The 25,499-nt window shown below is 39.8% G+C and overlaps 1 protein-coding gene across 5 annotated transcripts; it reads left to right on the forward strand.

Moving 5' to 3' along the window:
• Positions 1 to 3,928: 3,928 nt before the first annotated feature.
• Positions 3,929 to 22,930, forward strand: LOC120532943 (sphingosine 1-phosphate receptor 3). 5 transcript variants are annotated; one of them, XM_039759448.1, is made up of 3 exons: positions 3,929 to 4,407; positions 9,909 to 9,932; positions 17,914 to 22,930. In XM_039759448.1, exon 3 carries the CDS (start codon positions 18,005 to 18,007, stop codon positions 19,100 to 19,102), a length of 1,098 nt encoding a protein of 365 aa, XP_039615382.1. In that variant the 5' UTR covers positions 3,929 to 4,407; positions 9,909 to 9,932; positions 17,914 to 18,004; the 3' UTR covers positions 19,103 to 22,930. The 5 variants fall into 5 exon arrangements, with proteins under 5 accessions (XP_039615382.1, XP_039615386.1, XP_039615384.1 ...); XM_039759450.1 differs by lacking the exon at positions 3,929 to 4,407 and adding an exon at positions 4,453 to 4,499; XM_039759449.1 differs by lacking the exon at positions 3,929 to 4,407 and adding an exon at positions 5,646 to 6,083.
• Positions 22,931 to 25,499: the final 2,569 nt, after the last annotated feature.

Raw genomic sequence — 25,499 nt, forward strand, 5'->3', positions numbered from 1 at the left:
TCCCTCAGGTGCGGCGCAAAAGAAAATGTTTGGACTTAGTGCGCCGCAACTCGAAAAAGGTTGTTTTTCACTGGTTTAAAGATTACAACCTTTACTAAACCAAACGTATACAGTATATAAATATATCTATAAAAGAAAATATATTATATATCTCCCTAGGTAGAACGGCAGTGATTCTAATGGGAAGAAAGAATCAGTAACACTGCAGGAAGAATACTTAGCTTCTGTTTAATATCGGCTTAACGCTGACAATAATGTAATACTCAGTGGTGGACTGCCAGGGTGGATGCACCGGGGGGCGGAAACTGGCAAAGGCACAAAGACAGTGGCGTAGCTAGGAGGGGGGCAAGGGGGGACATCTGTCCCCGGGCGCAGCATCCAGGGGGTGCCAAATTGATGTTATGAAATTTTAGAATGAAATGTTTTCCATTCTTAAATGCACTAAAGAGTAAATAAAAAACATTCGCATACTCAGTCCATCACTCCATCAGTATGAGGATTTCTTTTTCTCTTTCTGATTTCGAAGCATGTGTTAGTTCTATATACCCAACAGACAATAATTTATCCCCTCCACTACTCTAACATGCTTAACTCCCACCCAGAAACATTTTTGACGTTATTAAATAGACTGACATGAGGCATTAGTGTATCATTGTCTAAGTTGTTGCAAATAAATATTTTAGAACTACCATTGTTGTCCTAATTATTTTACTTCGTTCTATCTTTATAAATTTAGCAAAACCTTGAAAATATACACATAAGAGTGCTGATTTAAATATTTAAAAATTTAAAACTATTTAAAATAAAAAAATATGAATTTTTTTCTTAAAATACTATTATTTTAAATACATTTTTAAAAATTTTCTTTGAAAATTTTCTTTGTGAAATCTTCAGTTGTCCCCGGGCGCTGAAAACCCTATAGCTACGCCTCTGCCCCCAGAGCGTTAGGTGGCTGCCCCCTGGGTTTCTACAGCACCCCAGATTCCCACAGGGCACACAGGGACTTGGACTTTGTCAGCTCAGCCCTGCCAGGATCTGGAGGTGCTACGAGGGGGTGCTGCAGGAACTGGCAAGCTCTATTTTGCTGGGCTTCCATGACACCCGGGAGTACTTCTGGATCATGTTAATGGGCCACCTGGTGTGCTCCCCGGTGCAGCATAAAAGGGACTGCCTCACTTCATTTAGGGAGCCAGAGTCGGGAGGAAGAAGGATAAAGCTTGCTGGAGGAGGAGTGGAGACTGACAAAGAGACAAGGAGAAGATAAAAGAAAAGACAGAAAGTTGTTTATTGTTGTGCTTTGTACTGTGCATTAGTGGGAAATGGCTGGAAAGCGTTTCCCACAACAGAATCAAAGGTATGCATTGTGCTGAACGTGTGTCCATGTCTATCTGTGTCAATTTTGGGGAGCTGGTGTGCCCCCTGGTGGCCACAACTTAAAGGAGAGCTTTTGGCAAAAGCATGATGCAGTTGGGGATTTCTGCAGCCAGTGCTGTCCATCTTCGAGAGTGTGATGTCTTCCATCCATCCATAGGTAAGCTCTGGAGTTCAATGTAGTTGTCAAGTTTTTATGCTTTCTCTACAGATCACGTGTCCCAAAAGATGAGCATACCACAACCAAACATGGGAACAATCTTTTTCTGGTGTAGCACACAACCCACCTACTCTCCTTTAATGGCCTGCCTGAGTTGCTTGGTTAGCAGGTTACTTGCATTGCAGGATCCATTTTCTCTCTCTGTCAGCTTCGGCTCCAGTGGTATGTATGGATTTCCATTTTTAGGTGATGTTAATCTTCAGTTATGCGCCCTGTCCCCTTACGACTGAGTATTGGGCGTGAATCCTCCATGACGGTCAACTGAAGGACCGATTTCTATGTATTTATTTGAGGCAGAGAGTCAGGCCCTCCAGACTGTCATTTTGACTTGGGAAGGTGTATAATTGTGTGTCTTGTAGTGAATGTTCTATTTTTTAATTATTCTGGCTCAGTTTTTTGACTGCAAATTTGGATTTCTCACTGGCATTGTTAGCTTTAGGTTGCGTTTTTTGGCAAACTGTTTTGGTAACTATTTCTTGTGCTCCTTTTTATCCTATATTTGGGACATTTTCCTTTATTTATTAAATTCTTGAATTTTAAAAAACATTGTTTCAATTGCCCCCTGCTCGCCATTTGTTCCTGCCTTGCGCCCTGTGTTGGCTGGGATTGGCACCAGCAGACCCCCGCGACCCTGTGTTAGGATACAGCGGATTGGATGATGACTGACTGACTGACTGTTTCAATTTTGTTTTTTTGGTCCAGAAGACTAGAGGATTACAGCAATCATCTCCACTAAGGTGCAATATTGTGATGTTTTTGAACTTTAAAAGTGTAAGTTTGTGATGCCCGGGTTGCCCGTAGCTGGCATTACCTCTTCATGCACCCAGACATTGATAGTCATAAATAAGAAGGGATGCTGCAAGTCCACTGGCATCCTTTTAACTGTGAAGCGTAGCGGCTAATGACTATAACACACAGAGCTAATATTTATCTATCTATCTATCTATTTCAGCTTACACCTCTCTGTACCTGCCTATGTTCTAACTCAGTGTTTCCCAAACTCGGTCCTGGTGGACCCCCTGTCACTGCAGGTTTTTGTTCCAACCAGATTCTGTTTTTAATTGGACTCCTGGGCTAATTAAGTGAACTGATATTTCCCAAGTTCTGTGTTTAGGGAACAATATAGAAATTAGAAAACTAAGTTTGCTTAAAAAAAATAATATATTAAAATGTACCAAGCAGTTATATAGGAATAATGTATTTTTTTTTTCTTTTTAACAGTATTTTCATCTTGATTTTCATTCTACTTTTCTAGGTCTTCTGATTGTTTAATTAATCCAATTTTTACTAATTAGTGGGGCTGACTCTAAAGTAGTTGCAGCCTTTGATTATTCAGTGTTGTTTGCCTGGGTGTCTGATCTGCTCGTTTTAAATTGTCATTAATAAGATACAACAAAAGGGGAAAAACTGCACAGAGAAAGGGTAAAGTATAATGAAATCAACAAAAGAGAGTTAAGCATTATAGCAAAAGCAGAAATGTTTCTAAATATCTTATAAATGTAAAAATCATACTGCTAAGCTTTTCTGAATGTCAAATAAAAGAAAAAAAATTACCAGCTAATTAAATGAGATCAGTGCTATCAGGTGTTGTCACTGATTAGGAATGCCCAGGTTGCCCGTAGCTGGCATTACCTCTTCATGCACCCAGACATTGATAGTCATAAATAAGAAGGGATGCTGCAAGTCCACTGGCATCCTTTTAACTGTGAAGCGAAGCAGCTAAGGATTATAACACACTGAGCTAATATTTCAGCTTACACCTCTCTGTACCTGCCTATGTTCTAACTGTAGAAAAAAGTATCTATAAACAGCAGGAGTTATCTTGACTTTGTAGGGTGCCATTGTTAGCCCACTCATTAGTGCTTCAGCTTCACTGCCCCATTTCCAGGGTTCAAATATTGTGTCTGGTCATAGTCTGTGTGGAGACTGCATATTTTCCCTTTGGAATAATAATAGCATTGTAACAAATACAAACAAATGCTTACATGCATTCCATACTAACATATTACCACCAGTACATCACAATAAGGATGAACACATAACCTCATTTAGTGTGACAGTGAGTGAGTGGGCCCCAACATGGGCTAATACCCCACCCAAGTCATTTTCCTACCTTGCACCCAGTGCTACTAGAAAAGGCTCTGGCCCTTCCCAACCCTGAGGAGGATTAAGCGAATTTGATGATCTGATGTTATAATTTAGGTCCGTAGCACGACAATACTAGGGAAACTTACAGCACAATTAAGAAGGAGCGCCCCCTAGCGATTGATGCTATATAAGACCTAGAGTCGGCTTAGAAAAGAACGTCATATATGTGAGCTGAAGGGGTTACCACAAACACATATCGCTATCTTAATTCTTCCATTCATTGATACTTTAAAAGAGTATTTCATTTTAAAGTCATGGATACCTTACGTTGGTTTCCTTTTCTTTCTTCTATAAAGCGCCGCTGTTCTTGTTAGAATTATACGGTAAAGATATTCACATTATAAAAAATGCAGTTTTCCAGCACCAGGGATAGAGGCATCTGCAGCTGGGGTCTCCAGTGGTGGGTGAAGCAGGTTTCAGTCAAGTGAGGCGTGTCATTCGGACCGATGGGAGGAGAATGAGGAGTAGAGTTTCAAGGGCGGAAAGACCACCAGAGCTGCCGAGGAAGCCACAATTTGCGAACCGTTGGACAGATGGTTAAACGTGCCTTCTCTTTGGATCTATAACTCGGAATTACCTCCATTACAAGAAAACATTCGAAACGCGCAAACAAGACGGAATTCTGTGTAAGCAGTGGAGACCACAATTATGTTCACCTGGAGGGAAAGGTAAGCGCTAAGAGGCGGAATCGCGGAGTTTAGCGGTGAGCAGGCGCCACGTTCGGACTTCCCATTGCTCACAGATACCTACCGCTTTCGTGGTGAGTACCCCTGAATAGTATTCATTTGGGGTCTAACGAGGCAGGGAATACTTTGAAACGAACTAGTTAACGTGTTCTGAAATCCCAGCGGTTTAAACTCTTGGACTGAGAGACTTAGACCGTGAAACCGTCATCTAGATATCGCTGTCACATTTTAACGCCTCTACTGCTAAAACAGGTGCTGCAAACATCTGTAATTATAAAATAATAGTGCCGTGAAACAGACGGGCGTCCCGCGCAGGGTTTTTTTTCTTGCCTCGTGTCCGATGTTGTCAGGATGGGCTCGAATTACGGGGCGTATGATCCAGTTCACCACCTCAGTCGCTAATCCCAGAATTTTTATTTTACTTATTATTTTTTGAGTTTGCATGTTCTATGAGTACTGCAGTCTCCTAAACACGCACGTTATAAATTAATCAGTTACACTTATTTGGCTGTTTGAATGAGTACGGATATGTGGGATTAACTGCGACAAGCCATGACTGACGCTCACTCCAGAATTGGTTTCCATCTTGGCATCCAATGATGCCAAAATAGCCCTGAAGTGGATTGAACGATTGAGATAATGGATGGATGAGCGAGTTCTTTTATGAAGCAGCTAGGAAGTACCAGCTTTCAACGGGTATTAGACAGCATGCAGTCATTGACGGGACGACAGTTCATTGCAGCACCTACAGTAACACATTAATTCACTTGTAATTTTAAAAGATGTCATTATCAATGTACCTGCCGGGTGTTTCTGCTCAAACAGCATATCTGCACCGATCACAAAACGTATGCAATTACACAATTATACTCAAGTTTCAATCAGTAACTTGCAGAGATCGTTTGTTACTGGATGAAGATGTGCCACGTTACAGTAAGGATGGAAGAAAACCAGACTCCAAGTAATAGTACGCATTTCTTTCATTCGTGTACCCAACCCGCTAAATCCGTATGTGGGAGTCGTACTTTGGGTACAGAGGACGAGCCAGCCATTCCGATTGGGCAAAACGGAGGAGAAAAGAACGAATCCTGTGGAGAAAACAAATTGCACGCCCAAGTCGCTAGTGTGTATGTATGTGTGTGTGTGTGCCTGTGTGCGCATGTCTGTACATGGGTTTGTGCATGTATGAATGTGTATTTATGTGTGTGTATGCATGTGTGAATGAGTGTATGTGTGTGTGCGTGTGTGTGTGGGTGTATTTATCATCATCAATCTTGTGCTGGCGCTGTTTTGGTCCCCGCATTGCACCCCCAGTGTAGATAACCTCCAACCCCTATACCTCTTTACTGGAACAAACTGGTGAGGACAACCAAAGAATGATCTATTCTCGATGGACTGACTTACGCACATTCTTGCAGAGATAAAATTCGACTTTCGAAGATCCTGTCACGAAAATGGATGTAAATTACAGTATATAGACGAGCGTTGAAAATGGATGGATTGATGGATAGGTTTAAGTTGTTCGTCAGTCCTTTGAAGCGGTGAATCCACATCGGAATTAAATTGGAACAGACTGTCAGCAATTTGTATAGGCGTTCCACGTTGCTGACATTACGATGAAAAATGAAAGCTACGGATATACACTCTTGAACATTAAGGTAGGTTCAGCAGAGCGTGGAAGATTTTTTTAGGTCCTTCTCGTCATGAAGGTTTATTTAATCTGTGACAGGCTTCATAAATAACCATGAAGAGATAATACATTTGTGAATTACCAATATCTGTCCGTTTATTTTATGGACGAATAATAATATATGCCATGCATTACATTTATTTACTTGGCTGACGCCTTTATCCAAAGCGACTTACAATATTTGAGATACAATTGGTTACATTTCTTTTCATTTTTTCCAGTTGGTGAAGTTGACTTGCTTACGGTCACACAGTATCAGTAGCGAGATTTGAACCCACAACCTCAGGGTTTGAAGTCCAAAGCCTTAATCACTGACGCCTTTATCCAGACATTTAGGATCCATTTGCTCGCATTTTGTTTCACCAGCTGAATCGCTGGCTGGTAACGGGTTTTGAACCCAGAGCCTGAGATACTAAAGCTTATCCACAAAGCCATTGTACCTAACAACGTAGTTAAAGCTCTGCTTATTGCAGATTATTTTTTGGTTCCGGGATGCGAATTGTGCAACGCAGTTGTTGTAATTCAACGATCTTTTTAGTTCTAGAAGTATTTTCACTTCGATTAGGATTTGAGCGACACAGCTTCAGAATTCTGTTTTCTTATCTGAATCCGGTCACTACCTGCGCGCAAGAATTTCTCCCTTCGATCACTACACTCTAAAATTAGCCTGGTGTGTCTGGGAGTAGAAGTGCGTGCGCTGCCAGAGTTGACTACTGCCGTGTGTTCTGTCAAAGGTTTCCACAATGCGGTTTAGAAAAGAGATTAGTAATCAAAGTCTACCTCCAAGGTTTACTTAGCTTTTTAAATTTGTGTGGGGTGCACGGGTACTCAACGTTCTATTCAGGGCCCGTCCGGGACTAACCAGTACCGCGTGTCAGGTGTTTAAGTTAGCTCCAAGTTCGTGCAGCCCGAGTCTGAAGAAAACACAATATAAATGAAGTTTTGTTGATAAGACAAGACCTATTACGGCCAAGCGGCGAGAGACGAGCGTCTTCATGAAGGAGCGAACTCGTAAATTAAACTGACGAGCGATTCGACCATTACAGGATATTTGACCTTCGTGATCTAGATTAGATTAAGCACTAGGACACGCCCACAATATTAGGTTAACCAATTAGTCGTACGTTCTGGGGAAACAGAACGAGTAACCGAACAGGAATAGAAGACACAGTTTGAATGCGAACTCCGGAGACTGGGCGTAGCTTTCAATCTCATCACTGCGCCACCTAGCCGTGCATGCAGCAAATGATAAGGAGCCCTGCTAACATGTAAACTGCCGATGCCTGATGAATTCTGGATGGATACAACAACAACATTTATTTATATAGAACATTTTCATACAAAAAAAATGTAGCTCAAAGTGCTTTACATAATGAAGAATAGAAAATTAAGAGACACAGTAAGAAAATAAAATTAGTCAACATTAATTAACATAGAATAAGAGTAAGGTTCAATGGCCAGGGGGATATGCAGTAGGCATACAGCATAGAGTAGGCGCAGCTTGAGTCATTAATCTGCGCATCGTATGCAGTTATAAGTAAGACATTGTGGTAACTGTCCAGAACGCATACACCCCTTTGCGGAATTGAAGCACAATTGTATCCACTTCCAATCTTTAAAGGCAGGATATATATATATATATATATATATATATATATATATATATATATATATATATATATATATATATATATATATACTGTATGTATATAGATTTTTTTCTTATTGCCTTCCGGATTAATAATGGCTTGTGACAGCATGGACACTTTAGTTATGGGGTGTAGTTTCAACGACGTTTGAGGACTCGATGTGGTTTCATTTATTTCCAAGGAACAGACGCAATTTCAGAGGGAGGCACTTTCAGCCTTTCCTCAAAACTTTATTTAGCTTCAGCTGGAGGCAGTTCTGGTCATTTCAAAGTCAGATTCCTTTAATCTCATGGAGTGTGTGCAATTTCAGGACCTGGAGTTTTGGTCACCATTAAAGTCTTGATCCCCTCTTGTTCGTCGCGTCTGATGAACTGATATTTAAATGCATTATGTGTACAGTATACTCTTTAAAGACCCATTCAAATTAATATTTCTCTACTGCTATGGACCTTGCCCACACGTTGTATTATACGCCTGTGAATTCGTGGTAACAGATGTAACAATAAAGTGGCATAACTTGACATTTTGTTGTTACCCTAACCAAAAATATGGACTCTGATCGGACTCATCGGTAGCTGCTGCACCTACACTAAAGGTCTAGATTCATCAAGAGCAGACCACCATCAGCGCTGACTTGACAGGAGTTGGACGGAAGGATTGTGAAGATGATTCTTCTTTTCGCTGATATGTTTTCATACATTTCTGTAAATTGGTTAAGAATTAAAAATATACACATATATAGTTTTTCAGCTACATGTTCGGTTTGTGAAGTGGCTAATACCTCAGAAGACAAAAACCCGTCACCGCATTAAAATAACTGGAGACTGCAACCGAAAATGCATAGATAGATAGATAGATAGATAAAATGCATAGATAGATAGATAGATAGATAAGGAAAATGCAGTATAACAGATAGATAGATAGGAAAAAGGCACTATATAAGATAGATAGATAAGGAAAATGCACTATAACAGATAGATCTTGCGGTAAAATGCCAGGCATCTTTTTATTTGATTTTATACCATTACACATTTTACTATTATAGTATACCCGCAAATAATTTCATTTTGAATAATTCAGCCTTTTTTTCTGATCTCCTAATCGATTGCTTTTTCTTGTAAATGTTTTAGTTGGGACTTGAGGAGAGATGAAGTCCTTGTAAATGTTTTAGTTGGGACTTGAGGAGAGATGAAGTCCCGACGCACCAATAATAAAACAAAGGTTGAATAGGGACCTTACTTATTCTTACTTACCTTACTCTTTCTTTTACAAACTGTATCATTATATCGGACGTTCCAGTGAAACGAAACAAAATGACGGAGAAAACGCCATAAACGGAGTTTACTGATGACTAAAAGCTGCAAATCTGTTGAGAACTTAAACTGGAATTTGTAACCATACTGGAATATTTTATCCTGAAGGCTGAACATGCTGTGTTTTATACATCGGAGAGCTTCCTTTCATCCATCCAAGCTAAAATGCCTTAAATCAGTTCAGGGTCACAGAAGGGCGGGGGCCAACAACATTTAAATCTCATGGAGTCTATTGGAGGTGGCGGCGTGCGTTTCTCACTCTGGCTCATTCTTTTCACGTTCTGCTCAAGAAAATTAATTATGTATGACAGCACGTACTTACTAACGTCCTTCACATATAATCACATGCAAAGTACGTTTTACTAAATACAGTCTGTCCAAGATCAAAGAAAAACAAGTACCACGATTCACATTCTCGAAATAAGTCTCTATTAAAGATTTTTTTTTTAATGTCCTTTTTATTTATTTATTTACAGCTTTATTATATCTGTTGTGACGGGTTTAACTTACTTTTGACATCCTGTGTTCCATAATTGGGTAAGAAAATGAATGGAAAGACAAGTTGATCACGGGTGTCAAATTTAGAATCCTATGCCTGCCCACCAGGCTGTTGGTGCAGCAGAACCTTAAAGATGAGAACCACAGTAATGAAGAATGGAATTTTTATAGGTTTCCATCCCATCATCTTTTCCTACTGAGAAAACAAGGTTAAAGTCTATATTCATACTGACAAGGAAAGAAAGAGAAAAGAAACACCAGCTTTGTTATGTACATTCTTTGCTTTTCATCCTAACCCTTTAACTTTTTTCTTTATCTTTTTTCTTTTTGCAGATGCACGCTGATGCAGCCTATACGGTAACTCGTCTTTTCTTACTGCTTACTGCTTTTCACATTAACAGTTATATATATACACAGAGGTTTGTTCTTCTTAAGTAAAACAAGTAGCCAGTTACTGCTGCATAGCGAACACTTAAATATGTAATTTCAAATGTGCTGATTTTAATCTATTTTTAAAACATTATTTTTATATGCTGAAAAACGTCGAGTTCCTTGTTGTAATATTGCAGTAGTTACTACTTAAGTAAGTAATTACAGATTTGCAAAATTGCCTGTGTTTTTAAAACATGTGTTTTTATAAGCTGAGAAAAAGAGCAGTCAGAGATAAAGGCAGACTGCAGAGTATCCTTTCATGAGGAAAACCATTCGGCTCCTCTGTAATGTGCACTTGGAGCATTTTTATGACATGTCTTTTTGTCTTCCTACATGCCATAATGAGAAAGAACAGATGAACTACAAATTTAGGCAAAAGGAAAATTGAGGGGTTTGTGTCTCTGCTCATACTTAGTTTTGATAATCCTTGTATATTTATATATTCCTAAATTGTAAGGCTTTTACCGTTACTGGTGCCATGTTTGTGGTCAATCCTGAAGTATGTATGGAGAGCAGGGAGAACAGGAAAACAACATTTCGTGCCAATAGTGTTAGACCTGAGACAAGACGCGATCTGCTCGGAAGAGACACTTTAACATCACACAAGACAAGGCAGTGTGACAACATTTAAAACAAGTTCACGGACATCCAACCTAGCAGTTGTTGGAATGTTTTTGGCAGACACACTTCATGTGCTCCCAGCGCTTAAAACAACAAAAAGCCACAAGCTGAACAAGCAGCTTGCCAGCAGCAGCAGCAACAAGCCAGCAGATGATTGGACTGCTTCTCCTTAGCATGTGTTAAGCCGCCCCCTTCACAATGCGAATAGCAGAGACGTGAAGTAGGAAAAGGACACCTGCTGTACAGGCTATGAAATGATCAACGCAGACAAACAAAACTCGCAGCTCACTAGCTGCAGCAGCTGATCTGACAGCATCTCCTTAGCTGGCACCCTGTTTCTGCCCTGTGCTGACAGTTCCCAGATTTCAGTCCCCTACAGCCCTGATACGGACTAAGTGGGCTTGATAATATAATATAATATAATTAAGGGGCTTGGTCCCCTGCTCGCTTTGTGAGCCCACCTTCTCTCCCTAACCCCGGGGCGTGCAACACACCAAGCATCAGCCACTTCACGTCTGTGCCACTCGCGTAGTGAAGGGGGTGGCTGAACGCACACTTTGGAGATGCGGATGGATTACCTGCTTGCTTACTGCTCCTCCTGCCCTGCTGTGTGTTCTGCTTCTCGTGCTGCGCGTCGATCATTTCAAAGCCTGTACAGCAGCTGTCCTCGCTTTGCTTGTTTCCCCACCACCCAACTACCCCCCCTGGGGTTTGGGCTGGTGGACTTGCAAAGCTATAATATAATATAATATAATATAATATAATATAATATAATATAATATGCTGTGCAATGGACTGGAACCCTATTTCTTTTGCCAGACTCCACATCCCTGAATGAGACAGTTGCCAGTCTCCTGCAACTCTGAATTAGACTAATGGGTTTAAGAATAAGATGGCATGTTCTCCCCGTGTCTGCATGGGTTTCCTCTGGGTACTCTGGTTTCCTCCCACAGTCCAAACACAAGCAGGTTAGGTGTATTGGCAATCTGAAATTGTCCCTAGTGTGTGCTTGGTGTGTGGATGTGTGCATGTGTGTGCCCTGCAGTGGGCTGGCACCCTGCCTGAGATTTGTTCCTGCCTTGCGCCCTGTGCTGGCTGGGATTGGCTTCAGCAGACCCCCATTACTCTGTGTTAGGATATAGCAGGATGGAAAATGACTGACTGACTGACTGAATATAATATAATATAATATAATATAATATAATCTATACTAATATAATCTAAAAATCCTACTAAAAGGCTCACTCACTCACTCACTCACTGACTCATCACTAATTCTCCAACTTCCCGTGTAGGTAGAAGGCTGAAATTTGGCAGGCTCATTCCTTACAGCTTACTTACAAAAGTTGGGCAGGTTTCATTTCGAAATTCTACGCCTAATGGTCATAACTGGAAGGTATTTTTCTCCATTAACTGTAATGGAGTTGAGCTGGAAAGGCGTGGGGGGAGTTTAGTGTGACATCATCACGCCTCCCCCGTAATCACGTGAACTGACTGTCAACGCAGTGTGTAGAAAACCAGGAAGACCTCCAAAAGCGCTTAAGAAAACATGCATTATATAATTGAGAAGGCAGCGAAACAATAAGAAGCGGAAAGTGACATATACTACCATATTCATGAGTGCTGCTACCTCGAAAGAAAGCAAGGTGTAAACCTAAACTTTAAATTAAGTTCATAGACAGGCTACGCTGGCGTTTCACATGCCCACAGGTAATGCGGGATACAAGTTTAATGAGAGGACGCGGGATATAAGCGAGAGTTTTGATCACTTTGTAACTAAGTTAAAATTGTAGGTGAAGGGGTGTGCTTATGCAAATTCCGAGACTGTGTTTGTGGGGATTGACAGTTAAAGGCGGGTGGGGAGTCACGTCATCATCTCCCCTCCCATTCATCTCATTTCGCTCTGAGCTGAGCTCAGCTAACGCCGTCTTCAAGCAACCGTCAGACTGCCACCAAATACTCACAGAAAAAACCACAAGTTAATACACACGCTGTCTCTAGAGTTTCTCCACACTGAATCCTCCAGGCACTACTTACAAAAGGTTACATTGACAATCGTGTTACGTTATTTTTAAAATCTTTCCTTTTCTTAGCACAAGCACAGCTGAGAAGCTTGATGCATGTGCTCCATAACGTTAAAAATAATGCATTTAATCACACTTTGCATTACAAGCAAAGGGAGCTTTTGTCAATGCATGATTTCCTGGTACACGATTACATTGATCAGCGCATCCCGATTCATTTTACCCTCGCACCACCTTAGTTTGAGAAGAAGTATGAAAAATATGAGGTTAACACAGAAAAACAGATCACCAATTCAAGCTTTATGAATAATCGATTAAGCCATCAATAATTGTTTTGGTAAAGCCATCCTCCTTCCATTTTATAATTTTTCCGCCACTAGCCATGATTAAATGAGCGGTAAAAAGTAAGAGCAAAGCGAGGGTGACTTATTTAGGCAGGCATATATATGACAGCAACACTCATGACAATGTCAATCATGTTACGTTATTATTAAAATGTTTCCTTTTCTTTTCATTACTTCTTTAACACACTACTTCTCCGCTGCGGTAGCTGGTATTTTGCTATATATATAATATATGAATGACCTCCAAAGAGCGCTGAGACTTTTGATATCATGAGCGTGTGTGCAAAAGGGTCTCCTGCCCAGCAAAAGTCGAGCAGCCAGCGCGTGCATAGCTGTGCCGGCCTTTGAGGCGCTGACTGCGCTTCTGCCTTAAGTCAAAGTGAGCACTTTTAATTTTTTTCATCCTCCCCCTGCGCTATAGCCCAGACAAGTGCAAACACGGGACCCCTTTTCTACACCACGGCAAAATAATATTAAGGCGATTCACACTTTCTTTTGCACGTATAAGATTATGAGGTCCTCACCTCGGATTATGAAGACACGCACACAGTGGAGGACTGACAGTGCCATCACAGCCGATTAATGGCGGGGCGTCTCACCAGTCTACACAAGACCCACCGCACTGTCCCCAAAAGGCGATCATAACGTCAGCGAAACACATCTCTATACTATATAAAAGAAAAAGGCAACTTTCCTTTCTTTACACCTTTTTTCCTTTTATCCCAAACCAAAGCCTTTCTCTCTTAACACTGCACAGGACACAAAACTAATTTTCTTTAAATGCGGTAAGGCACATTACCAGAGGCACAAATTTGAGCGTTCACATAGAAAATGTAATTTCTATACCACAGCCGTCGTGTAGCGCCTTTCAAAAGGGATCTACTACCGAGAGATGATCCATATACATTTTAGCTGCTGTTAGTTACTTACCTGTTGTGTTACACAGTCTTTAAAATGTAGTTTACCTGAAACCACTCCAGTAGTGCTCAATGTACCTGTACTTCTTAAAACGTTAATGTTTTACTGTTTAATAACTTATAGACTATATTTTATTATTTTTCCCTTGCACTCAGTGACCAAAGCTATACACACACATATAGACACATACAAACATACACACAAGTATATGTATGTATATATATATACACACACACGTATATGTATGTATGTATATATATATATATATATATATATATATATATATATATATATATAGATATGTATATATATGAAGATATGTATGTGTATATATATATGTATGTATGTATATATATATATGTATGTGTGTGTGTGTGTGTGTATATATATGACAGCAGCAATCCAAGCTGTGAGAAAACAGTAAAAGGAGGCGTGTCAGGCGTCGTGGTACATTTTCTGATGCAGCTACCAAAACAGCTAGCGGTAAACAATATATACGCTATCACAGCGACAAATACACAAAACAATTACTTTGACAATCATGTTACATTATTTTTAAAATGTTTCCTTTTCTTTTCATAACTTCTTTAACACATGACATATATATATATATATATGGTATTTTGCTATATATATATATAGATACAGCAACACTCATAACAGTGACAAAACAATTACATTGACAATCATGTTACGTTATTTTCAAAATGTTTCCTTTTCTTTTTGTTCCTTCTTTAACACACTACTTCTCGCGCTGTATTTGCTATATTATATATATGGTATATATATATATATATAGATATATATATATATATATATATAGATAGATATGAGAACAACACTCATATCAATGACAAAACAATTACATTAACATCCATGTTACGTAGATATGTTTTAAAATTTTTCCTATGTATGTGTATATATATACCTTCTTTACACACTATATCTGTGATGTATGGTATTCTGCTATATTATATATATGTGTATATATATATATATGTGTGTGTGTGTATATGTATATATGTAGATATGTATGTATATATATATATATGGATGTATGTATATATATGTATATATGTGTGTGTGTATATATATGTATGGATATGTATATATATATGTTTATATATGTGTGTGTGTATATATACTGTGTGTATATATATATATATATATATATATATATATATGACAGCAACACTCATCACTCACAACAATGACAAAACAATTATATTGACAATCATGTTACGTTATTATTAAAATGTTTCCTTTTCTTTTTCATTACTTCTTTAACACACTACTTCTCCGCTGCGAGGCGCGGGTATTTTGCTAGTATAATATAATATAATATAATATAAGGTGGGCAGTGTGTCATAATTGTTAAGGCTTTGGACTGCACAGCCTGCAGCTGTTGTATCAAATCCCGCTACTCTGTGACCAGGAGCAACTCAATTCACCTGCTTATGCTCCAGTTGGAAAAACATAAATAATGTAATCAATTGTATTCCAGATGTTGTAAGTATGCCTGAATAAAGGTGTTAGCCATATAAGTGAATAATAGTACAATATTCAAATACTTACTTATTCCAGTGCATGGGAAGACAGCCTATTTTGCTGCATTGCAACAAGGGAGGAAGCGGCCCGAATGGGGTGCCTGTCCATCGCTGGTCACACTCATGTATGCAGCTCTGCTCCAACACATACTCGGCCAGTTTGGAATTACCAGTTAACCTCACATACATGTCTTTGTTCCTGGTGCTGACTTGATAGGATTTTTAAAGCCGCTCCAGCCGGAGATCACCAACTGATCCTATTGTCAGTATCACTTCTCTCTAAAGGGTTGTGTTTTTATAGCTCCATCAGAATGTATGGCTTACTTATCCAATGAGGAGAGAGGTAATCGCTTCCAGGCTTTTTACCACATAATTAGATGTCAAATGTCGATGTCAAATTTATTTATATAGCACATTTAAAACAACATAGGAATGCTGTGGCTTTACAATAATAGAATAAAAGAAAAACATACAAGTAACATGAATAACATAATTAGAAATAAAATAAATTAACATAAATAAATTAAATAATAAATAGAAGTAATGTTACATAATCACAATGAGGAAATGATCAGTTAAGGTCACAGAATGCAAGTGAATAGAAATGAGTATTTAATCTTGTTTTGAACAGTTCAATTGTAGACGACTCCTTTATGTAATGAGGTAAAGAGTTCCACAGGTGAGGAGCAGCAGCTGCAAAAGCCCTGTCCCCCTTAGTTTTACACTTGGTACGAGGGACAACAAGAGACAACTGACCAGAAGATCTAAGCACTCTAGATGGCCAGTGTAAAGCACACAATTCAGATGAATAAGCAGGAGCAAGCCCATGTAAAGATTTAAAAACTAGCAACAAGATTTAAAAATCAATTCGAAAACTGACAGGCAGCCAGTGTAAAGAAGCTAATATTGGAGAAACAGAATCAGACTTTCTTGCCCCAACCAGAACGCGAGCGGCAGCATTCTGGACCAACTGTAACCTGCGTATAAGGGATTTACTAATCCTAGAATACAGTGAGTTGCAGTAATCAAGGCAAGAAAAATAAAAGCATGAGTAGCTTTCTCAAGAAGATAAAAACAGCTTGATCTTACCTAAAAGACAAAGCTGGAAAAAGCAACTCTTGACTACAGAATTAATCTGTTTCTCAAAAGAGAGGTTACTGTCAAAAATAACACCAAGATTGCAGACTTGAGGTTTGCAAAAGACAGAGAAAGAGCCGAGAAGTCTAAGACCAATTTGGGCTTTAGCTGATTGACCCACTATAAGCACCTCCATTTTATTTTGATTCAGATCAAGAAAATTATTAGCCATCCAGGATCTTAGTTCAGAAAGACAGTTGTGCAGTTGATTTATTGCAGAGTTGCAGACGGGAATATAAACCTGTGTATCATCAGCATAGCAGTGAAAAGAAATGTTAAATTTCCTAAATATAGCTCCACTAGGGTGATGGTATATAGAGAATAAAATAGGACCCAAAATGGATCCCTGAGGAACACCACATTTAAGAGGAGCAGTAGACGAAAAAGAGGAATTTAAAGTCACTGAAAAGTGTCTACCAATTAGAAATGACCTGAACCAGTTAAGAGCAGTCCCTTTAAGTCCAACAAGATGTTCAAGCCACAATAGCAATATCTCACGGTCAACAGTGTCAAAGGCAGTGGACAGGTCAAGGAGGACAAGGACTGCAGCTCCACCTGAGGCAGTTATAATAGAGATGTCATTGAATACTTTCAGGAGGGCCATCTCAACACCATGATAACGCCTCAGATAAATTATTGGAGTTAAGGTGATCAACCAATTGATTATAAATCATTCTTTGTAATATTTTAGCCAGAAACAGCAATTGGGAAATCGGGCAAAAATTAAATAAAATTGCAGGATCTAATTCTGCCTTTTTTAGACAGGGACGTACCGCAGCATGTTTAAAAAATGTGGGCACAACTCCGTCACTAAGAGAATCATTGATAATGGCTAGTAAAGGTGGGCCTAAAACATCAAAGGCTTCCACTACGCGGCGTGGTGGTACAATATCAAGAGGACTGAGAGCTGGTTTATGGGTGTCAATAGTTCATTTTAGCTGTGAAAGTGAGACAGGATCAAAAGATTCCAAGACAATACCATGATTAGCAGTGGCAAGTTCATAGCCAGTTGGAAAAATACCACAGCGAATTTGATCAAAGTTTTCCTATGTAGTTTTATAGCTTCATCTCCACCAGTTTCCAAAGCAAACATTACAATAACAATTATATGAGTGAGTATCCTCCTGAAGATGTGTTTTCATTACAGGTATCATGGGGTAGTTGACAGATCCATGTCCTTCTTTCCAAATCACAGTGATGAGCTCTAGACAGTCCTAAACTGGTTTTAGCCATGGGCTTCCGTAATATATCTCCAATGTTTAGATGTAGTCCTTGTCCAGCCGAAATTTGCTAACAATGACCTTTTCTCTGCTAGGTTTATTCTGATGTGCCAGAGACTCTTCACTAAAGATTGTCACCAGGGAATGTGAGTCACTGTTCTTGGAGAAGTGGAAACTGTGCTCACCATGTCTATAGCACTACCTTCAAAATATAATCCCTACATTGAACTCCACTACAACTATACAGGAAACCTCAAGGGAAGGGAGAAAGACATTGACAACTTGGATCCTACAAGTGTAGCCTTTCTCATATTATGTGGTTTCATAGAGCTGGAAAACCTAATGGTGCTGGTTGCCATATGGAAAAATCACAGATTCCATAACCGAATGTATTTCTTCATTGGGAACTTAGCCCTTTGTGACTTGTTGGCTGGCATGGCTTATCTAGTCAACATTCTCATGTCAGGTCCCAAGACCATGACCTTATCTGTAACTATGTGGTTTGTTAGGGAAGGCAGCATGTTTGTGGCATTGGGCGCTTCCACCTTCAGCTTGCTGGCGATTGCCATCGAAAGACACATGACTATGATTAAAATGAGGCCTTATGATGCCAATAAGAAGTACAGAGTGTTTCTCCTGATTGGTACTTGCTGGCTTATCTCGATTTTACTGGGGGCACTACCAATTCTTGGATGGAACTGTATTAATAAGCTTGAGGAGTGCTCCACTCTGCTGCCTCTTTACTCAAAGAAGTATGTGGCCTTCTGCATCATTGTTTTTATGGCAATCCTTCTAGCCATTGTTATATTGTACGCACGCATCTATGCACTCGTCAAGTCCAGCGGCCGAAAGGTAACCAAACACAATAATTCTGAGCGGTCAATGGCTCTGCTGCGAACGGTGGTCATTGTGGTGGGAGTCTTCATCGCTTTCTGGTCACCACTTTTCATTCTGTTCCTCATAGATGTGGCCTGCAAGACCAAAGAGTGTAGCATATTGTACAAGAAGCACTGGTTTATTGCCCTGGCTGTGGTGAATTCTGCCATGAATCCATTGATTTATACTCTGGCCAGCAAGGAAATGCGTAGGGCCTTCTTTCGCATCATATGTGGTTGTCTCATGAAGACAAAAGCTGGCAAAGCTCTTCCACTCAGCCCAACTCCTGATAACAGCCGGAGTAAGTCTAGCAGCACTCAGTCCCAGAAGCAGAAAGAAGGAGACTTTGTTCCAGTTGTGGTGACGACTAAAAACTCAGAGCCATCTCATCATACTGGTGAATGTTGACCCCTGGGATAAGAATGTCCGATATGTGCACTTATTTCAAGCCCTTCCTCCTAACCCTTAGTTTATTTATTGCATTTAACCTGTTTAGTGACTTGCTTGCATTCGACTGCAAGTATTATTTTTCTTTGTGTACTGAAAATGTTAATTTTTTTATAATATTATTATTAATAGCTTTGCTCTAATGAGCCCACATAAACCTCATTTTAGATACTTTTAATGGTATGTGCCATACAGTAGCTAGAAAAGTATGTCAACCCTTTGGAATTACCTGATTTTCCTGATTAATTGATCATAAAATGTGATCTGATCTTCATCTAAGTCACAAGTATAGACAAACACAATGTGCTCAAGCCAATAACACACAAACGATTATAATCTTTCATTTCTTTATTGAACACTCCCATCAGCCATTCACTGTGAGCTGTGGAAAAAGTAAGTGAACCTTTGGATTTAAAAACTGGACAAACCTCCTTTGGCAACAATAACCTCTAATAAGCACTTCCAGATGAGACCTGTGCAACGTTTCAGAGGGAATTTTGGACCATTCCCTGTTACAGAACAGCCTCGTCTCAGTCATATTCTGAGGATGTCTGGTCTGAATGGCTCTCTTGAGGTCAGCATCTCAGTTGGGTTAAGGTCTGGGCTTTGATTGAGCTATTTGAAATAGACTGAATTTCTCTTTTTGAAGCGATTCTGTTGTACACTTACTTTGATGTTTAAGGTCATTGTTCTGCTGCATCATCCAACTTCTACTTAGCTTCAGCTTCCAGAGAGCCAACCTGATATCATCCTGTTGGACAGTCATTCCCAACCTTTATCGCTTCAGGACCCAGTTTTGCCCTGTGGTGGGGTGGCACCCTACCCAGGGTCTGTTTCCTGCCGTGCACCCTGTGTTGGCTGGGATTGGCTCCAGCAGACCCCCGTGACCCTGCAGTTAGGATATAGCGGGTTGGATAATGGATGGATGGATGGGTGGATGGACCCAGTTTTATCTATGAAAGTTCACTAACCACCCACATATAGATATCAAAAAGCACTCCCCTTGGTGTAGCGAGCATGATTAAAGGGCAGGGGATTGGGGGTGACGGGTTCCCTTGGTGAAACGAGTGTGATTAGAAATGGAAATAGATAATGCACAGCGCCGTCAATCACTTGTAAAGACACGTGTGTGTGTGTGTGTATGTTGGTGGTTGTGTTATACCATGTGCAAGTCACTAGCTGATACGGCATTTTAAATCTCACATGCAACTAGTGACCTACCGATGGCAATCAGCTAAAAGTGGGTCACAATCCAGTGGGTGAGGAACACCGCTGTAGGATAATTTAATAAACTTTGGAATTCATTTTCTTCTAACTGAGCTGTCCAGGCCCCAAGGCAGTAAGGTAGACCAAAATCATGTTGCTCTCTCCATCGTAGTTCACCATTTGGATGATGTTTTCAAGTTGGTAGGCGGTGCCCTTTTGTACGCCACAGGTACTGTTGCATGTTCCTCCTGAACAATTCAATCTTAGTGTCAGCAGTTCACAACATATTTTCCCAATGGCATTGTGGAGTGTCAGAATGGTCTTTGGCAAACATCAAGCACGCAGTGATGTTGTGTGGGGCTTTCTCCTTTTGTGTCCTGCCATAGACACCATGCTTGTTCAATATTTGGTACACTAATGAGGTCCTGCGATTCCTTCAAGCTTTTAGCTGTTACTCTAGGGGGCTTTTTATTATCTCTTTGAGCATTCCAAGTTGTGCCTTTCAGGTCATCTTGGTTGATGACTCCACTTCTTGGGAGAGGAGCCACAGGACTCCATTAACATACAGTTTGTCTACCTGTGGACTGATGAATAGCGTAACTCTTTGAGATTACTTTGTAATTCTTTCCAGCTTTATGCAGATCAACAGTTCTTGATCACATATCTTCTGATATCTCTTTTTTGTGTGACATGCTTCACATCAGCTGTCAGTTTTTGTGAACATCAAACTCAAATGTTCGAGTCTTTTTTTATTGGCCAAAGCATCTCTAAACCACCCCTCCAAACTCATTTCATTGGTTGGACTCCAGGTTTGCTAACTCCTATTATATTATCTCTTGTTGAAGTCATTAGCGTATGCGTTCACATACTTTTTCCAACTTACACTGTGAAAGTCTGAATAAAGTATTCAATATGCACAAAATATACTCGTACAATAATTTGTGTGTTATTAGATAAAAAAAGAATATTGCAACGTAGATGAAGGTCAGGCCATATTTTAAGACACATTTATACATAAATATGGTTATTTCCAAAGAGTTCACATACATTTTCTTCCCACTGTATGCCACTTGAAGTGTATATGCATTGTGACAGATGTGGTACTGAAATGGATCATCTTTTTTTAAATGTAAGAGTATTATTTCTGTAATATGTGCAACTGATCATTTATTCATTATTTTGTACTTCTTATTGTATTACGAAAGATTCTGCTCATTCTGTACCAGGATGAGTGATACTCCAGTTCTGGGGTCTGACATTCATAGGACAGTAAATGAACTTTTCCACCAGGGACCCCCTACATTGTAACTTTAGGCTGGCCTAATCTGCAGCGATGTCCATGAGTGCACAGGACACTGAAACCTTCACAAGTCCTTACAGAATGGCCAGCAACAGTGGACTGTATGGCACAAAGCTGTCACTTGGATGTGTTATGTTTGTAAGAACACCTTATACTGTGTGCTAACACGTGAAAGGTGTGTATTTTGTGGGATGTAGCAGTGCAAAGGCTGGCTTTTGAACTTTATCAGTATTTTCCTTTGAAGCAAAAGTGTTGAAATCTCATGACCAGGAGTATTATCTTCTAAGAATGGAGAGCGGGGCCAGATGATCAAGACTCGGGCACTTCACTTTGGTGTCACAACTAGTCAAAAGGATCGCCTAGGACCAGGACATTTTATAATTACTGATGCCAACAAGCCAAGACAAACTCAAAAACTGAAGATCTAACTGGACCAGATCAGGACCTCAATGTCCTCAGCACTTATCATGCACAAATTATAGTGACTACAGTAATACCTAGCATACAATGAGCATGTGGTAGAGTTAGGCATTTGTACGTAATTTATGTAGCAAAGTATTGGCAACCCATGTGTTGTAACATTGCAAGACAAAAAGATCTGTCAGCAAATCTGTTGTATTTGGCCAGTATCTATCCTCTTTGTTATTAATTGCCTAACCCAGAACAACTTATGATTACTTTTACATACAATAACCTTTGAACGTACAGTACAACCTGGACCGCCAATCCAGATGTGAATTGTCTGGACTGCATCTCAACAATTGTCCCCCATTTAATCCTTGAATATATGCCATTGATTTTAATCACATGTCACTGCAACTTGAAAGGATTCAGACTAAATCAGAAACTTTGTTAAAAGGAGAAAATTCAAAATATGAAGGGTACACACAATTATCTTAGTCTGTGGACCTTTGTCTTTCTTTTTGTCCAAGGTATTCCAGTGAAAAGAGACAAAAACGATTGAACACTAAGCTGTAAACCGTCCATTGATTACTGCAGCAAGTAGAAGTCTAACCTTCAACCAGGTCTGTATAAGAACTGAGTTATCCTCTTTGAATGTGAAAAATAAACACTAAATATATGGGCAAGGGCCATGTAAGAGGCCCTTAAAGGGAATATAGCCACTTGCCTTAGTATACCTTATTAGTATTATTTCAAGTGTTCACATTTTATGTACTGTTGAGTGTACAGAAATACTGTACAGTATATGCAATGATGCCATCCAGAATGGGCATGCTCCTTATTCTCTTTTCCTTCAATAAAGTCATGCCTGAGATAATAAACTGAAATTACAGCTTTCTTTTTTTCAGTACACTGCTGTTTCGGTAATTCTCTTGTTGAGGCTCTACTCCCTGTTCATAAACAGGTACATTTTGCATGTAGATTGACAATCAATGCAATCTGTAAAAAGAGTCTTGCAGAGAGTACTGGCTTCAATATTTGGCTTGGTCCATGTGTGGATTTGTTTGTGGATACTCTGGTTTCCCACCCTCATCCAAAAGGTGTGCATGTTAATTTGACTGGCACCCTAAATTCTGAGTGAGTGTGACTCCGTGTATAAACAGCAGGAAAGAAGGGCTGTTCAAAGATGTTATTCTGCGAGCAAAAATGGATGACCAAGGGATCAATATACAGGCAATATGATCAGGAAACCATAAGAAGCAAACTGAAACAAATCTTCATAGCGTGGTGTGCCAGCTATATTACATTAGAACACTAGAACATTAGAACACTCTAGACGAGAACAGGCCATTCAGCCCAACAAAGCTCGCCAGTCCTATCCACTTGTTTCCTCCAAGAAAACATCAAGTTGAGTTTTGAAAGTCCCTAATGTCTTACTGTCTACCACACTACTTGGTAGTTTATTCCAAGTGTCTATCGTTCTTTGTGTAAAGAAAAACTTCCTAATGTTTGTGCGAAATTTACCCTTAACAAGTTTCCAACTGTGTCCCCGTGTTCTTGATGATCTCATTTTAAAATACAAGTCTCGATCCACTGTACTAATTCCTTTCATAATTTTAAACACTTCAATCATGTCACCTCTTAATCTTCTTTTGCTTAAACTGTTTAGACTCAGCTCTTTAAATCTTTCCTCATAATTCAACCCCTGTAGCCCTGGAATCAGCCTAGTCGCTCTTCTCTGGACCTTTTCTAGTGCTGCTATGTCCTTTTTGTAGCCTGGAGACCAAAACTGCACACAGTACTCAAGATGAGGCCTCACCAGTGCATTATAAAGGTTGAGCAGAACCTCCTTGGACTTGTACTCCACACATCTTGCTATATAACCTCACATTCTGTTAGCCTTCTTAATGGCTTCTGAACGCTGTTGGGAAGTTGATAGCTTAGAGTCCACTATGACTCCTAAATCCTTCTCATAAGGTGTACTCTCGATTTTCCAACCGCCCATTGTGTATTCAAACCTAACATTTTTACTTCCTATGTGTAATTCTTTACATTTACTGACATTAAATTTCATCTGCCACAAATCTGCCCAAGCCTGTATGCTATCCAAGTCCTTCTGTAATGATATAACGGATTCCAAATTATCTGCTAATCCACTTATCTTGGTATCATCTGCCAACTTAACCAGCTTGTTACTTATATTCCTGTCTAAGTCATTTATATTTATTAAAAATAGCAGCGGCCCTAGCACTGACCCCTACTGGTCACCACTCTCAACATCGGTCAGTTCTGATGAGGTTCCTCGCACCATCACCCTCTGCTTCCTGTGTCTGAGCCAATTCTGCACCCATCTAAAAACATCACCCTGAATTCCCACTTCTTTTAACTTGATGCCCAACCTCTCACGTGGCACCTTATCAAATGCTTTCTGAAAGTCCAGATAAATAATATCATAAGCTCCACTTTGATCGTATCCTTTTGTTGCCTCCTCATAGAATTCCAACATGTTAGTAAAACCCATGCTGACTGTTCAGAATAACTCCTGTCCTTGCCATGTGTTGCTCAATCTTATCCTTAATAATTCCTTCCATTAATTTTAAGCTTACTGGCCTATAGTTGCTTGGATCTGCCCTGTCACCCTTTTTATATAATGGGATGGTATTTGCCATTTTCCAGTGGGGTGTACTGGCAGCAAATGGTTGGGTACCTGCATCTCATGCACTGACCTTGAACCTTAAATTGGGACCCTCTCCATCCGTTCTGCGATCCTCATTTGAGGACCTATGACTTTGCTTCACTGCGCCACGTACGTTTTTGTCTTAACTTAAAATCGCTGCACAGTACTTAATAAAGGACAGAGTTTGCTGCCATCCAGTGGTGGTATTAATTCCAATTGCTATAAGGTGAGCAAGCAGAATGGTGAGGATTTTAGTGCATGCCTTTCAAGGACGGAGTGCAAAGCTTAGAGACAGGATTGTGTCCAGGAATAAATCTCAAGAAGACTACAAAAATATCTCTACAACACTGAAAGTTCTGAAGAGCACAGTGGCCTACGTAATTTCTTTGAGCCAGCCGCCTGGCCAAACTGAGCAACTGGGGACAAGTGTCTTGGTAAGTGAGGTGGCCAAGAATCCAATGGTCACTCTGGTTGAGCTCCAGAGAATCTTTTCCATGGAATTACAATTTATTTTATTTCAGCAATAGTGTCAAGGCAGCACACAATCAATCACATACTACATGTTCCAGGACAGTGGGATTACATTTAAATGACATTCACACAAAGAAGTGAAAAGGTGGGTGTATTTTCAATCGTGCTCCACACTCACTGTCAAGGGTGCATTGATTTTTATTTTCTATGATTTATCATATACGCTTTTTGCGTTGACTTTATTCTGTTTTCTGGATCAGCTTTATCAGTCAGTAGCTGAAGGCTGATGAATGCAGTTGTAG

This window comes from Polypterus senegalus, chromosome 7 (genome assembly GCF_016835505.1).
Source record: "Polypterus senegalus isolate Bchr_013 chromosome 7, ASM1683550v1, whole genome shotgun sequence".
Taxonomy (NCBI): domain Eukaryota; kingdom Metazoa; phylum Chordata; class Cladistia; order Polypteriformes; family Polypteridae; genus Polypterus; species Polypterus senegalus.